The sequence below is a fragment of the Melospiza georgiana genome, chromosome 5, assembly GCF_028018845.1.
Source record: "Melospiza georgiana isolate bMelGeo1 chromosome 5, bMelGeo1.pri, whole genome shotgun sequence".
Classification (NCBI taxonomy): domain Eukaryota; kingdom Metazoa; phylum Chordata; class Aves; order Passeriformes; family Passerellidae; genus Melospiza; species Melospiza georgiana.
Window position 1 is genome coordinate 57,921,731 of NC_080434.1, and position 16,562 is coordinate 57,938,292.

General features: G+C 37.3%; 1 protein-coding gene across 2 annotated transcripts in view; it reads left to right on the top strand.

Moving 5' to 3' along the window:
- STX18 (syntaxin 18) overlaps positions 1–16,562 on the top strand; it is a 59,054-nt gene that overhangs the window by 21,836 nt on the left and 20,656 nt on the right. The window contains exon 2 of one of the 2 annotated variants that reach the window (XM_058024842.1): positions 10,158–10,225. In XM_058024842.1, coding sequence (XP_057880825.1) covers positions 10,158–10,225 — 68 coding nt within the window. Of the gene's footprint in view, positions 1–10,157; positions 10,226–16,047; positions 16,195–16,562 lie in introns of those variants that run through there. The other variant, XM_058024843.1, reaches the window with a different exon arrangement.

The following is a 16,562-nucleotide window of genomic DNA, read 5'->3' on the forward strand; positions in this document are numbered from 1 at the left end:
AATTGAGAATCCGTCATGGTTTGTCTTGATAACAATTTCTAAGACATTCAGAAAGGGATAGGATGAAGGGAATTGGATAATACTTGGATTTCAGATTGACTGTTTGTATTCCTCTCTTTCCTCTCTCCAAGAGGTCCAAGAGCTATTAAAAGGATGATCCTTTTTTTTTTTTTTTTAAGGCTGTATTTTTACGCACCTCAGTGTACTGTTGTAAGAACTAATGGTGAAGAGTTATTTTCCCCAGAGGTGGAGGAGTGGTGTTTTGTATGGTTCTATTTCCTAGGTGCTGTAACAAAGGAGTAGTGGCTTGCTCAGAAAAGGCAGTGAAGGAGAGCATTTGAAGTAGGGCAGAGGAGGAGATGTGTGTGCCTGATGGAGCAGCTCTGTCTGGGTTTCCTGAGGATGTGAATGCCTCTCTCAGTGCATCAGTCACTCTGCATCAACCATGGAAGGACTTAAGGCTACCAGGGCCCAGGAAGTTCAGCCATGTAGGGCAGAGGATCCAGCTCTTAGAGTTCCCTGTTGCATGAGAAAAGGGGGCAGAAACGGCCCTTTGTCTTAATTTTTTTGCTGATACCATAAAGCACTTGGATTAAAATCTTAATGTGTGCAGAATTGGCTTATTTCCAGTATATTTATTTTTTGCTTTTGTGCTTGAACTGTATATATGGTCTTTACATAAGGATTCATAAACATCTAATTTCTGACTGGGTGTTTTTCTTGGTGTTTTAGTGGGGGAGAAACTTATTTGTTATAAATGCTAGAGCAACCACTGAAGTAATGTTCAGTCTGTATAACAAATTAAGGTGTTGAAACATAGAAGTATTTTTGCACTAAGAACATTATTGTACAAATAATGAAAATCCAGGAAAATACTTGCCCCTCTGAATAATATTTGACAGGAGTTGTAGGATTTTGAGACAGAATAGATGTTGTGTCGGTTCGTGCTCTGTATCACTATGGGTGTATGAGTGTGAGTACACCGAAAATGCGGAGCTCTCATGGGAAGGGCCTGGCAGAGGGGCTGCGGAGCCTGAGCAGGCTCGGCTCTGGCCGCGCCTTCAGGGAGCGCGGCCGCCGCGGCGGCTCGGCCTCAGCCCCGGGCTCGGCCCCGGGTTCGGCACCAGCCCTGGGCTCGGCCCCTGTCCTGGACTCAGCCCCGGCCCCTTTCCCAAGCTCGGCCGGCACTGCATTCGGCACTGCATTCGGCACTGCATTCGGCACTGGCCCTGGGCTAGGCCCCTGTCCCGGCCCCGGCCCCTGTGCCGGCCTCGGCCCCGGGTTCGGCCTCAGTCCCTCTCCCGAGCTCGGCCTCGGCACTGGCCCCTGGCCCGCATGCGGCCCTGTCCCGAGCTCAGCCCCTGTCCCGGACACGGCCCCGGCCCCAGCCCTTGTCCCGGCCCCGGCTCCTGTCCCGGGCTCAGCCCCTGTTCCCGGGCTCAGCCCCTGTCCCGGCCCCTGTCCCCGGGCTCAGCCCCCGTCCCGGCCCCGGCTCCTGTCCCGAACTCGGCCCCTGTCCCCGGGCTCAGCCCCTGCCCTGGGTTCAGCTCCTGCGGTGCCCTGCAATGTATTACGGTGAAGCAGATTTCAGTCCCAAAGTGCATGCACATAGAACTCTCTGAATTGCACTGCAAAAACCTTTCAGAAAATCAAAAGATCTCATAATAATGGTCGGAAAGAGCAACCATTTATTACTGAGTATCTGTTAAATGAGACTGGACTTCTCTCTTTATATCATATAACATCTTTCAGTCAAGAAAATGTAGTAATAAAATGAGCTCAGACTGAGAACAAGAGACAAGGAAAATATCTCTTACAGAAAGACTCAAGCTACATTGAATGCAGTTACTGAAAGGTTGTAAATGGAGCATTTTCAACAGCAGTGGTAAAGGCCAATTATTGCAAATACGTATTTTGACCAATTTCCTTCTATCTCTCAACCAAAACATTCCCCACAATTGTGGTGGGATATATATTTTAGTCAATGAGGTTTTGGATGATTGTGTAAAAATACAAGTTAAAGAAAGTTAAGACTGGAGTTTGACAATAGACAAGAAAAAGGGAAATAGTAAGTTTTATTAAAATCAGATGTTGTGCTCTTTCTTTTTTTTGTTGCTGCTGATAATAAATGAAAACTAGTTACTAAAACCATTTAGCATGATGATACATTGTAGGAAGCCCATTGTTAATTTTTTTCAGGTCATTTCATGTTCCTATTGACTGTCAACAGACCATTTTCAGAATATCTAGATGTGCTTCTATATGTGAAGGTGTCAAACCAGTGTGTTCCACAAGAGCTAAGGAAACAGTGCCAAAATTAACGCAGACCTCTATCTTAAAGTCTGTGTGTGCTGCATTTCTCTGGTTTAGAGTTGAAATTCAGTATTTGTAAGTAATTACCCTAAAAAGTAAGACTTCTTTTTTCTCCTTCTATTCACAGATATCCAAAGCACAAAGCATTAAAAACAGTTTTAAGGATATACAATATGTTCATGGATATTTTCCTTAAACAACAAAAATTTAAAAAAAATCAGTGACTTCAAAGTAATTTTTCTGTACAGGTGGAGTTTGCTGTCAATACCATACACATTTTTAAAATACTTATCAGCCTTATTCCCAGATAGCACTCCAGTGAAACCTTCATTCAGTGATAATACTGGGTATTGTGGTCCGTGGGGAACTGGAGTTTTTGAGCACTTGGATCTCAATTTTGTTTGACTCTTATTAGAAGAGTCTTGAACAACACAAGTTAGCAGTTGTGTCACAGAATTGCAAGAAGAATTTCTTCTTGATATATTTGACTGAATCTTACACTAACTCTGGATTATTTTTATGAAAGGCACAGTAAGATGAAATATGAGACTTTTAGGCTGATAGTGAGTTATTGACTACCAAATCTACCATTGCAGGTAATTAACAATGAATAAAAAATAAAAATAATGAAATGCAGATCTAAAGTGCACTTTGGAGGCAAAGTATTTAAATGTAAACTGACAGTAGTATAAATCAATGAGACATTTTTTTGAACCACAGATAGTATATATAAATATATGTTAAGCATGAACTAAAAAACCCCAAAATTAAAAAAAAATATTTAGAGCCAACTGGGTTTTGTTTCTTTTAATGTACAAGACAGTGCTTTTTTCTTTTTTACTTTTTCCTTTTTTGATGGTTTGATATTAAACAAAATGAAGTGTTTTCTACTCCAGACCAGGTATCAGGAAATTGGCTTTGCTTCTTACTGCAGTTTAAAGATTTCTTAATCGCTTTGTTAATGTGCACCAAATACTGCCTGTGGTATTCTGCAGACAGGTTTTTACTCCAGTATTCCACAATGACTAATGAAATCTCCTGCAATGATTCCTACAATTTTGCTTTCCTTTTATATTAAAAATGTGTTGTTTTAAATTAGAAAAATAGGAATAATATTAAACATATTTTTAAAAAATTAAATTTTGTTCCATCTTTACCTTGAAGTTTCAAGTAGCTTCACTCTTCTTTTTCATGGCTTTTAATTCAATTAATTCAGGTTTGAATGTTCTTATCTTATATGCTACACATTTTGTTAACATAACCCCCCCATTCTTGGTTAATTCCTTTGCTTCAAATGCAAGGCTGCTAATAAAATGCAATAAGAAGTGTTTCTGTGCCCGTTGCTGTAACATGTATGCTGATGTAAAGCAGGAACTGAACCAAGTCACAATTTTCCTGAGATTAGAGGTAGCCAGGCTGGCTGTCTCCCCGCTTCCAGCTCCGGGCCACCCCCTCGCCGCAGTTTAGATATTATTTGCTCTTTTGGGTCTCAGATTACGAGAGCAATTGATCTGCGTGACCTATTTTAGAAACTTTCACGTTTGCTGGGGAAACCTAAACCAAATGTATCCCCTCCAGAGACGAATCAGCTGCCCGGCGGCCGGGCTGACGCGTGGAGGCGGCCGGCGAGCCCCGGCCTCAATCCCGGGGGCACAGCTCCACCCCATGGCGCGCTGCGAACCCGCACCACATCCTAAAGAACAACCTTCGCACGGGTAAAGGTCATTTCATTGGTTTTATCGCTGTTACAGCTACCTCACTGTACCAGCGAATTATTTCATTTCCTCTTTTGAAGGTTCCAGTTCTGAAATGTTAAATCCAAATTACAGTACTTTAAAAGCAAAAATCTTGTCAGTTCTTGGCAGCATCCAGCAAGAGTCTGTGTTGATTCAAAGGGCTGACAGTGTTTTAAATATAACCTAGGTAAAATATAACCAGTGTGGAATCTAGCCCATCCTGTGTTGGGTTTTTAAAAATTCATCTATCTAGCCAGAGGTAGTTTTCACTGAAAAATTTATTTATAGGAGTAATTTCTGCATCAAAACATTTCTAACTAGTTTTCAACTGTAATAGTTTAGATAAGAGCTAAAGGTCTTATTTAAAAAATTATTTAATATAAATTTTGCTTCCATTTATAGTATCTATTCTGTTTGGGTTTTCACTCCAGACTTCTGAAAGCACTTACCTTCATTACATGCACTAACCATGGAAAATTTCCTTTCCCTTTTTTTTTTTTTTTTTCAATATGAATTAGACATTGGAAAAACAAGTTTATGTTCTTACAGTAATTACTGTATCTCCTCCTAGTACTGAAACTATTTCTTTTGGTAAAAACGTGCAGTTCCTGTTCATAAGCTGATGCCTTACTGAAATTTAGAATTTCTCTTGAAATAGGGAATGGGTTTGTTTGGCTTAACTATATGTTAGGAATTGAAAACAGGATAGGTGCCTAGATGCTAATATACTAATATTATACCGATCTTAAATTTTACACTTCTTGCCAAGGGGCTTGTAGAATATAGTCACCTTTTTATGAATCTGTAAATGGAATCTATTTAGGTAAGACATTGGAGATAATGTGTTTCAAACATATTGGGAAATTAAATGTAAAATTTTCTTCAAAGTTTTTCCCCCCCTGTTTTAAGGGATAATATAAGGGATAATATGGCACTGTAGTCAGCAGTGCTTGTTAGTGCTGCTGAATCAACGGTAAATAACCACTCTCACAAGTTCTGCAAAAGCCTTTCAATTATATTTTGGTTTTAAGTAATTTTTAAAGTTTCTTTTAACAAAGTACATCTTTTAAAAAATTCAGAGTGGCAATACAGCGCAAAGTGTAACAGTCAATTTTATATGATAGGAAATAGTTGGGCATTGTTGTGGTGGAAGAGTAAATTTGATAAAACGTTATATTTGTTCAATGAAAATGACCATTCAGCATGCTTGAATTCTCTCTACAATATGTCACGGGAACCTACTCCAATCATTTTAATCGTAAACAATGCTGCTGCTTCTTGCAGTGGGTTAAACGCATGCAAATTGGACCCTACTGTTTCATGAGGGATCAATTCTTTGTTGGAGTGGAAAGCAATGCCCTATGTATTGCTAAGAGACTGAAGGAAGCATAGTCAGCGTCTTGTTCTAAAGCCTCTGCATCTCATCAAGATGCTGCTTTGCAGGCAATGCTTTCCTGCTTATCTTTTTAAATAACTTAGCCTGCTCTGAAATCATTAGAAAAATCTCCAAACAGAGGAACATCTACCATTTCTAGCGCAGGCCCCAAGTATAAATAGAGCTATGCATGCCACCTGTGGTAGCAGATGGCAGCCATTCACAGCTTCCTTTTGTGTCAGACCTGCATTAGATGCAATAATTGTTTTTATGCTTTAATAAGAGTTGTTTAAAAAATCTGTATTGGCAACAAAACACAGATATATATGTTAAAGAGATAGTTTACTGTGGGGATCAAGTGCAAACTGGAACCTAAAGTAACTTTTTAAAAGTTATGTTACAGGCTTTAATGTGAATTTATAGTGTTTTTCACTTGCATGATGTTGATGCTTTTGTTTGTCACATAGTGGCAAACTGCTGCTGCTTCACTGTAGAGAGTCAATTGAGTTTTCATGATTAGAGCTACAGTTTGGAGTTTTTAAATAACTCCTGGAGTCCCCAGATTCAGTAACTGAGCTTAGGAGGTTATCATGTTGAATTTTTTAGGTTGTAATTAAATATACCTTATCCATTCATGGCAGATGCATCTTGTAGGAAGTTCCCTACTGGTGCTGTTTAGCTCCTGCCCTCCCTTGTGCTGGTCCAGGTATTTGTGGAGCTGAAATAAAAGAAACCAGTTCTTTCCAGAAGAGTAATTTAAAAAAAAAAGTAATTTCAGTGTTTTGGGGTGTGATATTGAGCCTCAAGGAATATGAGTGGGAATGGGAAGAGAAGAGGGAGAGCCTGGAGTTTCCTATGTAGTCTTCATTGTTAGAGGGAACATAACCCACCATATTGTGGTAGTGCACAGAAGCTGAAGAGGATGCTTTTGCTGTAATGATATAACTGGTGCTCCAGTATTGTGAGAAAAGGTATTTTATTCCCTGATTCCCTTAGAAATGTCAGTTATCTGGAAATTCAGCAGTGTTCTTCCTTGTAAGATAGGTTTAGTTGTTATGTAGTGCAAGAGTGCTGCAACTATGAAGGGCTTTTCTCTAAGCCCTCCTGTCTCTGTGGGGATGCAGGGGGAGAAAGGAAGTAATTTCTTTATTTCAGGGTTGAAGGTTTCAGGTTATTTCTCTGCTCCAGACTTTGGGAGAAAAAGGAAGTAAATTTCCAGATGCAAAGAATGAGAACCATGACGAGGCCAATACTCAGATGTGTTTGTGCTTCTTCAAATTGCTCTCATCTATCCTTTTGACACCTGTGTCAAGTGGTGGTGAAAATGTTTTGAAAACAGGCATGTAGAGCAAATTGGAAGTTGCAGTTATGATGGATGGGTAAGTGGAGTGGAAGAATGGGTATGCTGAAATGCAAGTGGGATTTAAAACTCTACTAGATCTACTTGGAAGATTAATTAAGAGAAGATACAAAAATTTATCCCAGAGGCGGTGGAAAGCAGGGTGAGAAAGACTGCCCAAGAAAACTGTTGCAAGAAGGGAAGACTTTTTTTACAGAGATAAAGTTAGTTTTGGCCAAGTTCACAATGCGTTGCTACTGGTATTAAAAGCCTCCTAAGGTTAAAATATTCTTCAGCTGGTTTAATAAAAAGAAAATTAGCAGAAAGTGTGGATTTGTCATGCAATTGGAGTATAAATGAGGAATGGTTTAGTCATGGACTCTAGGCTAAATTAATAATGAAAAAAACATAGACCAGTGGAGTAAAAGCAAGATACATACTGGGATCTAGAAAAATTAGTAGGAAAAAAAAAAGGTTTTTCCAGCAGAAATAGTTACAAAGTAACCAACACCAGTGAATGCCTTTGTAGTCATTTGCATTGGAAATGGATGGATACAAACTGGAACAAATGCAGAGGGAAGCTGTGAGTTCTGCAACTTCAGAACTGTTCTGTGAGAAGGAAATAAAAGTTTGGAGGTTATTTGTGTGGGCTACAAAAGTTAGAGATAGATAGATAGATAGATAGATAGATAGATAGATAGATAGATAGATAGATAGATAGATAGATAGATAGATAGAATTACTGACAGCAAAATCAAACACACATGCAGGGAAACAGAAATTTTAGGGAAAGGACCATTCTGAAGCAAGCAGAGATATATAGAAGTTGTTAATCAATAAACCTGGAAATTAGACAATAATTTGACAGTAAAAAGAGCAATAGGATTCTAATAAAGACACTCAGTTGTAATAGGGAGAAGCTTTATTCCCTTTAGGCTGAAGCTTGCTGCCTTTGTAAAGAGTGTATGGTGGGCCTCTGATAACACCATATATAATTGCAAGTTGATGACCCTGGAGGTATCTTCAGGATTTTTCTTTGTATAATGTGGGATATTTTGTATCTACAAAAATTCGAGCATCATACAGAAAACCAATCAATTTTGTAAAATAAAATTAGCATTCCCTCCCTTTAATACTAGTGAGACCTTATTTTTAATTAAAAATGTTAATTTTGTTCATATGGTTATGACAAATTGAATTCAAAGCTGTGCCAGTAGTACATGGTAACAAAAGGAGAAAGAAATATCTGCAGTGCAGGATTGCAGAAGATGCTGTTAGAATTTGAGGGAAATGAAAACAAGAAGTCTCACTTCTGATGCAAATCTGGGGAACTAAGAGCTTGATGTGAGTATGGGCATAATGGTGTCATTCTAAATTCATGAAAATAGCTTTACAAATGAAGGAGAGGCAAAGTGGGGTCAGTGCAATTCAAACACGTGATGACAATTTTAGCCTAAATAGAATGCTCTTTGTGACTAGATGAATTAATTACTGTAAGACAGTGCTCTTGCTTGTCATTCTGATTCTTTCTGCTTGTTAATCACTCCTAAATTGTAACTATTGCAGTAATATGAAGATTTATTGCTTACAAAATTTTGCTTTTCTGTATTCTAGTTTAGTGTTTTCTCGTGTGTTAATGTAAATGTTTTGGAGCGTTTCTTATTTTACATTTGTTTTGTCCTCTGTAGTACTTTCTTTCTGCTTATTAAGTATGATTGTTCCACTGGAACACTGTATAACTGTTTTAGATGTTTTGTTTTCATAGTCAAACTTGACTTATATATTGAGCAAATTTGATGACATACCAAGTCTGAGCTGAGAAAGAGATTACTGTACAAATAATGAGTGGTAATGAGAAGGAATCTGTAGAATGGTTTATTTTACTCTTTGTGCCTCATTGGTCTTGTAACAATTGCAGTATTTCCTTCTTGCTCTGTATAATGGTGCTAACACACTTTGGGAAACTCTTGAAGGTGCTGACAGAACTCAGTTTGCTATGAATGGGATGAAATTTCCTGTGATAATCGCACAAAAAACTTGAGAATTGAAAACTAGGAAAATCCTTTTCCAATATGATAAATTATAGTAAAACTGAAACAGAGCAAATAATAATAATAGGGAAATGGAGGCTTTTTTATTTGCACAAGGAAATACTTATCTTGAGTTGTACAAATTACTGTGGTCTTACAAAGTACATTTTTTCCTTGCACTATTTTTCAAAGAGCTGCTTTTGAAGAAAAATAATTGGGGGAATTAATCTTCTATTTATCCAAACTACTCTGTGTTCTTTCTCCGTGATTTTTCTGTTTGTTTAATTGCAAAGATCATTTGCATGAAAATGGGATTTTAAGACTAGAGCAGTTTCTGATACTTTTCCCCAGATACATGGAGTAAACTTTATTTATTGTAAATGAAAACAACTTTTGTTTTGTAAAATGCCTTCGATGCTTTGTTTACACTGAATTATTAACTAATATTTGAGAATATAGTTTTAAAAGTTGCCTCAGAAAATATATACTACTAATGTATAGAATTCTCTTCCCTTTTCCCACCCTCCATCATGTCTTCTCATTTCTCTGGTGAATTAAGCTACACTTCTGTAGTTCCTCCATTCTCTAAAATAAGCAGCATCTTATGCTACACCAAATCTTTTCAATTAGACTGAAGTTTTCAAAAGTTGTTTCAGTTTTTTTTTTTTTGTGGCTTTCCAAAAGATCTTTGTAAAGATTTCTTAAAAAAGAAAATAAAAAGTTATCCAGAGTGAGGTGGAAATTCAGAAATGGAAATTAGATTGAGATGTATGATCTGGCAAAGCTTACTAATGATTATCAGGTAGTAGAGAAACCACTTTAGTTTGGGCACAAACTGGTCACTGTATTAGGGCAAAAGTAGAAGGGGAGGGTCAGTTCCTTGCCATACAAGTTTTGATAGCTGGACTTGAACATGTATATCTGATCAGTAAAGAGCTGAAAATTTCTTGTGTGGTCTTCCAAAATGAATCTATTTCCAAACTGTACATTAAATTATGGAATCATTAAATTCTGGATTGAAAATTTAGATAATGTTTTATGTTACCATGTTTAATATTTTTAATGTTTAATATTGTAGTTACAGTTACTTCATATAATTTATAGTTATATTTAGCTCATTTTCTTTGGGAAGAAGAAGTGTATTTTTGCTGCTGTTCTCCAAGCTAGACCTTTGTACAACAGATTTTTTTAGATTATTTTTATGTGCTGACTGCTTGGAAAATGTGAAAATTCTAGTATAAAAGAGTAAATTTTATTATTCTATTTAGTTGTAGAATAAGAAATTTATGAATTCATGTTTGAAGTGTGAATACTGAACTTCAAATATAAAAATCATCTGAAATTTATGATTTCTGTTCATTTAGATTTCTCATATTGGAAAGCTGAAAGATTTTCTTCTACAACATAGAAAGGATTATATTAATGCTTACAGGTAAGTTTGCACTGTGTTTAAATGGGTTTATCTAATATTTATTTATTTATTTATTTATTTATTTATTTATCTTAAAGCTTATAAAGTGAACAGATTTAAAGCCTATAGGCATAATGAGTAAAACCAAACCAGAGATTGTTATTAATTGGCTTGCTGTAAACCACTACAAGATGGAAGAATAGTGCTGTCACAAGAAAACAGGGCACCTGAATAAAATGAGGCTCAGAATTTGAAGATTATTCAAAACTGCTGTATCTGTTTGCTTGTTGGTACCTTTAGTAGTAGGATTTTCAGAAAATTAAAATACAAATTTACGAGTTTGTAAGAAAAACATAGTATCTTTTGGACTGCAGGTACTAAGTCAAGTTATCATAAGATCTAAATGTTAGTGCAGCCTGTATTTTGGTTAACTGAGTACAAATCATTGTAGCATTTGAGAAATGTAAAATTTGCTTTGTTGTGATACTTTGTTACATACAAACTGGGTGAATCAGCCCTGACTGTATTCCAGTTCAGACTAAAGCTGAGCTGTTGCTTCTATCAAAGTAGATAAAATGCAGCCTGAAATCACTTTGGGTTAAAAGCTTCCTAGATAGCCAATAGAAGTGCTATCCAGACAGATATCCTTCCCCAGGGAAAGGCAATAAGAATAGTTGAGCCATCTGCTGTTCCTTAGGCTCAGTCCATACAGGAGGAACAGTTTTTGTGAGAAACAACTCTAGTCCTGAAAGGGTCTGTCACAGTAACAGCAGTACTACCTCATCAGTGGAGTCAAAGTGTGTTCTGAGTAAGTTATCAGTAGACATCTGGCACCCTTTTTTCTCTTCACAAGAGTTTAAAAGCTGTATTTTGGTATTTTAAGAACAAAACAAAAAAGGAAGATGCCCTTTTTTATAAGTGACAGGCTGTGGGAGCTGTTGAGTCAGTGCTGGTGAAAATGCTGCTCAGGGTGTGCGCAGTTCTGTGTGTGAGGTGGGTCAGGGATGCTCTCTCCAAGGAGCAAGCAGAAGTAGTGCTCAGCTCCATGTTATGACTGGCTCTCTGCATTTCAGTGCCTGTAGGAATAGGGCATGAGCAACACTAGGTGGAGCCAGCAATTTAATACTGACAAAACTGAATGTGCATGCAGAGGTTGAGAAACTGCAAATAATTCCTGTAGGAGCAGTCAGTAGTGGTTAAATTTTGGATGTTATTTGTATTTTATTAACTATAGTGTGCATGAAATGGAAGTGGTTAGAGTAATAATGTGTCCAGATTATTTTGATTTCCAGAAGTTTTTAATGTTCTTTTTGTAAACAAGTTGTAACAAATTATGGTAATTCTCAGTGCTTTCCACCTTCCTCTCCCCTCACCCAAGCCTTCATTAAGGAGAGGAAAGAAGTGTCATTTACTTTATTAAACCATAAAATAATCCTGCAGATCTCACCTGTGATTGCAGTTGATTCTGTTCTTAGTGGCCAAACTTAAATTGCTTATGTTTAGTTTGACATAAAAATGTCAAATTCCATACTAGATTACTTGTGCTGTTCTACTTCATGGATACAAAGAGCATCACAGCATCCATGCTGTCAGCCTTGCAGTCTTAGCAAATGCCTCACTCAGTCAAGACTGCAGTTTTAACAACTCTTCAATACTCAAGTAATGGGGACAGTTTTGGAACAATTTAATACTGAAAGTCTGTGCTGAAGTGTATGTAGGACATGTCAAATTTCATGAAAAAAATTACTACTCTGTATTTTGTCAGTCCTGCTGTTTGTTTTCCCAACTACAGCACAATGTGTTGATGAAATTGAGCTTTTGAGTTACCAAGTTGTATTATTGTGTGCTTTTTAAAATTTCTTCATTATGTGTTAAGATCAGGTTCTTGATTGCTTCTTTGACCTTGCTTTTGAAAACTATGAATTCTTTAGTAATGGAGTTTTTATTTTTGGCATACATGAAATATCCTGCTACAGGTGGTATGTCTTTAATTCATTTTTAGAGGAAAATTTTTAGCAATGATAAAGTCAGTTAGAAGAGTGGTTATTTGAAACCTGGCCTATTTTATCAAACTTTAGCTACTTAACTGAAATACCTAAAGTGACTTAGTAATTGCTTATTCATTTTCTTTCTTCTTGATTTGGCTATTACCTACAAAATATCTAAGTGGTAAAACACAAGAAATTCTTGATGTAGTGATCTAAGCTTGCTGGCTTACAGGCCACTGCACCTTTATCCTCTCCTGTTTATTAGGATTTATTTCCTTTCTCTTACATCTAGGGTTTTTGCCTTCTGTGATAAGGAATTGTTTGTCATTGTTTTAACCCCAGCTGGCAGCTCAGCCCTACAGAGCCACTCACTCAGTGCCACCATAGTGGGACTGGAGAGAGAATCAGAAGAGTAAAAGTGAGAAAACTCAGGATTTGAGATAAAGGCAGTTTAATAGTGAAAGAAAAAGCCACTTACCCAAGCAAAGCAAAGCAAGGAATTTATTCACCATGGGCAGGCAGGTGTTCAGCCATCCCCAGGAAAGCAGGGCTCCATCACATGTAACAGTGACTTGGGAAGACAAATGCCATCACTCCCAGTGTCCCCTCTCCTCGCTCTTTTCTTTCCCCAGCTGTGTGTGCTGTGCATGAAGCATATGATCTGGAATACCATATGGTCTGGAATATCCCTGTGGTCAGTTGGAGTCAGCTGCCCTGGATGTGTCCCCTCCCAGTTCTTGTGCACCCACAGCTCCTCACTGGGGGGGTGGGAGGCAGAGCAGGAAAGGCCTTGGCTCTGTGTAAGCATTGCCCAGCAATAACAAAAACATCCCTGAGTTATCAGCACTGTTTCCATCACAAATCCAAAACACAAACCCTGTACTTGCTGCTGGGAAGAAAATTCATTCTATCCCAAGCAAAACCAGTGCACACATGTTGATCACTCTTCCTGGAAACGTGGAGGCAGGGACTCTTGAGTCCTGAAGTTGTTAACAAGATGTGGGCGCTTTTTCATTTTTTCTTGTTAAGCAATAACTCCTTTCAGATGAGGATTTCAGATGAGGTCCCATTTCTATTATATTGACTGCTCTACATTCTGCATTGTTCCTCTCAGTCCATTTGCTGCAATGCTTTCCTATGCTGCTTTTTACACTGTGCTAGGAGAGATCCCATCTTCAGTCTTTGGTAACTTGTCTGATGTCTCATCTGTGAACAACTTAACTTGTGCCTTTGCTTTTCATCACAAGCTCCTTCATGTTTTTGATCACTGAACCACCAAGACAATTCATATGTTTATGCTAAATGTACTTCAAGGAACTAGCTGTAGTGCCCTAACACCTGGAAATTTGAAATAATCCTCTTGGGATTCCTTCACAGCCTTCAGTTTCTCTGAAGGATCTTTCAAGGTTTAGGCAGTTTCAGGGACCAGTCGTTATTCCTAGTGTTTTAATAAGACACTGGAAAGGAATTGAGAGAATTCTAGATTTTTTTTTTTCCACAGAACACCTCATACTTAAAAGAAAAATACTTGAGAGAAGAGCTTTCCATCTGGGATTATTATACATCTAATTAATTGTGTTTTGCAACTGCAGAGATACTTATGCGGTTGATCAGTGTAGTGTAGATGACTTCTGAATAGAAATGTCACTTTTTCCACCAGAAAGGCTGCATGGGTGGCTTTTGATATCTCTTCATTACATGCTTCTGTAGTCCTTCTGTGCAGTTAAGTGTTTGAACATTTGTTAATTGCAAATAATACACCTGGAAAAATTATTAACAAATTATCTTTCTGTCTTAAAAAATAATGTTAGTGCCCAGTAATTATGCCTCCTGCCCTAGCATTTATCTGCCTTTAGGAGTTCTCTGTCTCAAGGCAATAAATCAGTTACATCATTTGCCACTTAGTAAAAAATCATTGAATGCTTACACAGTGTTTTGTGGAGAGTGTTTCCTTGTATTTAACAATAAAAGAAGTAACCATCAAAGGACTCTAAAAATAGTGTTTTACTGACTCCTGTACAATTCCAGGCTGCATTCTTTTCTTGACTTAGTCACATTTTTACAAGAAGTAAGGCTTCTTTTGTTGCATTGAAGTAGTAAAACATGTAGATGGTCTGTAAATACTTTCTTTCTGGAGGAGTATATTTTTCTGTTCTCTGGGGTATTCTTTTCAAATTATTTATATATATATATTTAAATTACATTAAATTCATATATCACATTTCAGAAATAGTAATTTTTCATAGTAGCACTCGGGAATATCCCAGCAATATTTTGCAAAACTGTAGCTGCTAATTCAGGTATGCCTGTATTGCCTATTCTGGTAGCTGAGGCTTCCACACAGAATTAAAAAATCTATGTAAAAATGTTGTGGAATGTTTTGTCATGTGAATCAAGGACCTTTTAGCTTGGATTTATGTCAAACAGCATTTGGATGGAAAAAGGCAGTAGATGAAAATGCATAAAACTTAATTAAGTAAGAAATCAAACTATTTAAAATATAGTAGATGCCCAAAGGGAAGAATGTGACTGCTGCATTTGCAGCTAAGCTTATCCATACTTGTCTGGGCACTTAGCACATGGCTAGCATTTCTGTATGGATTTGCTAGCCAATATCTGCAAGTGGTAAGTTGGGCAAATCTCCACTATTTTACAACTGATTTGTTTGTGCTTATTGCTTCTCTCTCTTTTGTTATACACTGTTGGAAGAAAATCAAATTTTTCTTCTTGATATGTTACCTTTGTTGGATTAGTAAGCAGAAGATATTTTATGTAGCAGCAGAATTCCTAATTCCAAAAGCTGATGTAACATCAGCTTTGCTTCCTTGTGCTTTGCCAGCAAAATAGAATCACAGAAATGTTAGGCTGGAAGTACTATAGCTGAAACATCCAAAAAAAGAATGACTAGTGTTTTGCTTGCTTCAAAATATTTCTTTCAGTGAAGATTTCATATTCTCATTCTGCTTTTTCCTGTTTCCATATCTATGTTATTAGAATAATGTGTCCCATTGTAATGATGACTTTTTATGCAACAGTGTGTTGTTGTGTTTGGTTTATGATCCAGTATGATCCCAGATGACTTTCTGAAGCACTGTTCCCTAATCAGTTATTCCCCATTCTCTGTGGGTTCAGATAGTTGTTCTTGCTGTAGCAAAGAGCTTCTGACCATTCCTTATTCAAATTCTTCGTGTCATTTCTCCAGGCAATATTGTTTTGAATTGAAGTCTTGACGTCTTTATACAGTTTTAATTTGCTTAACTTTATGCCTCTGAAAATTTAGTAAGTATATATTCCATTCTGCTGAATTGTTAATGAAACTATTAAATAGCATCAGATTCAGGACAAAATCCTGTGAAACACAACTCAGTGTTTCCTTCTGTCTTGGTGTATAACCACCCCCAAGTTCAACTTTGCAGTTTCACATTCATATGGTGGTTATTTCTTCTAACTCATCTATTCTTCTAACTCATTTATTCAGTGGTGAGAATGTTATGTGAGATAATAACAAGAGCCACACCAAAATATAGCAGTGATTGCTTTTCATCCATCCATAAGACCTGTTACTGTATCCCAGCAGTAAATTATACTGCCTGTGATATACTACTGATACATCTTGGATGCTGTTAATCTTTTTGTTCTTTCCTAAGTGCTTAAATATTACTTATTTATTCCTGTGCTTTTCTAGACTGAGTGGTCTACAAGTCTTCTGCACTTCTTTTTTGTCCCTTTAACCCTATTTTCAAAGATAGTTGCTGACCTTTTTCTTTTTATCAATGTGTCATTTGCCTATTCTCTCCTAGTTCTTGGCAGTGAGGATCCATCTTGTCATTTGATGCATTTCCCATTTTGTTCCAGGGCTGCCTCTCCTGTCTCTGCACACTGTATGAATGTGCACACACCCTGGGCTTGTTTGGAAGTTGGTTAGTTCGTTCCAGAGCACAGCTTTGTCACACAGATAGGATGGATATGCACTTCTACTACCAGGAGCCACTGCACCTTCAGGTACACTTGTGCTATGACCTGGTTCATGTAGCTCTCTCTCTCTCACACAGTTCACTCAGCAGCCTGTTCACTAATACACTATCTGACACTTGCTATTGCTGATGATAATATCAGCAAAGAATTATGATCTTTTTAAAATGACTGAGGTATTAAATTTGGCCCAGATGCAGTAAGCTAAAAGAAGTAGTAACTACAGCTTTCAAGTGATATTCATGATGAAAAGTTAGTGCCAAAAAAAACCCCAAAACAAAGCAATAAACACCTAGAATTAAGTCATACTCTGCATATAATTTTATTTCTCTGTTGAGTAACAAGCCAGGGCAACATTCTGAAGTGTTTCTTATAGTAGTGTTTGCAGAGCAATATCT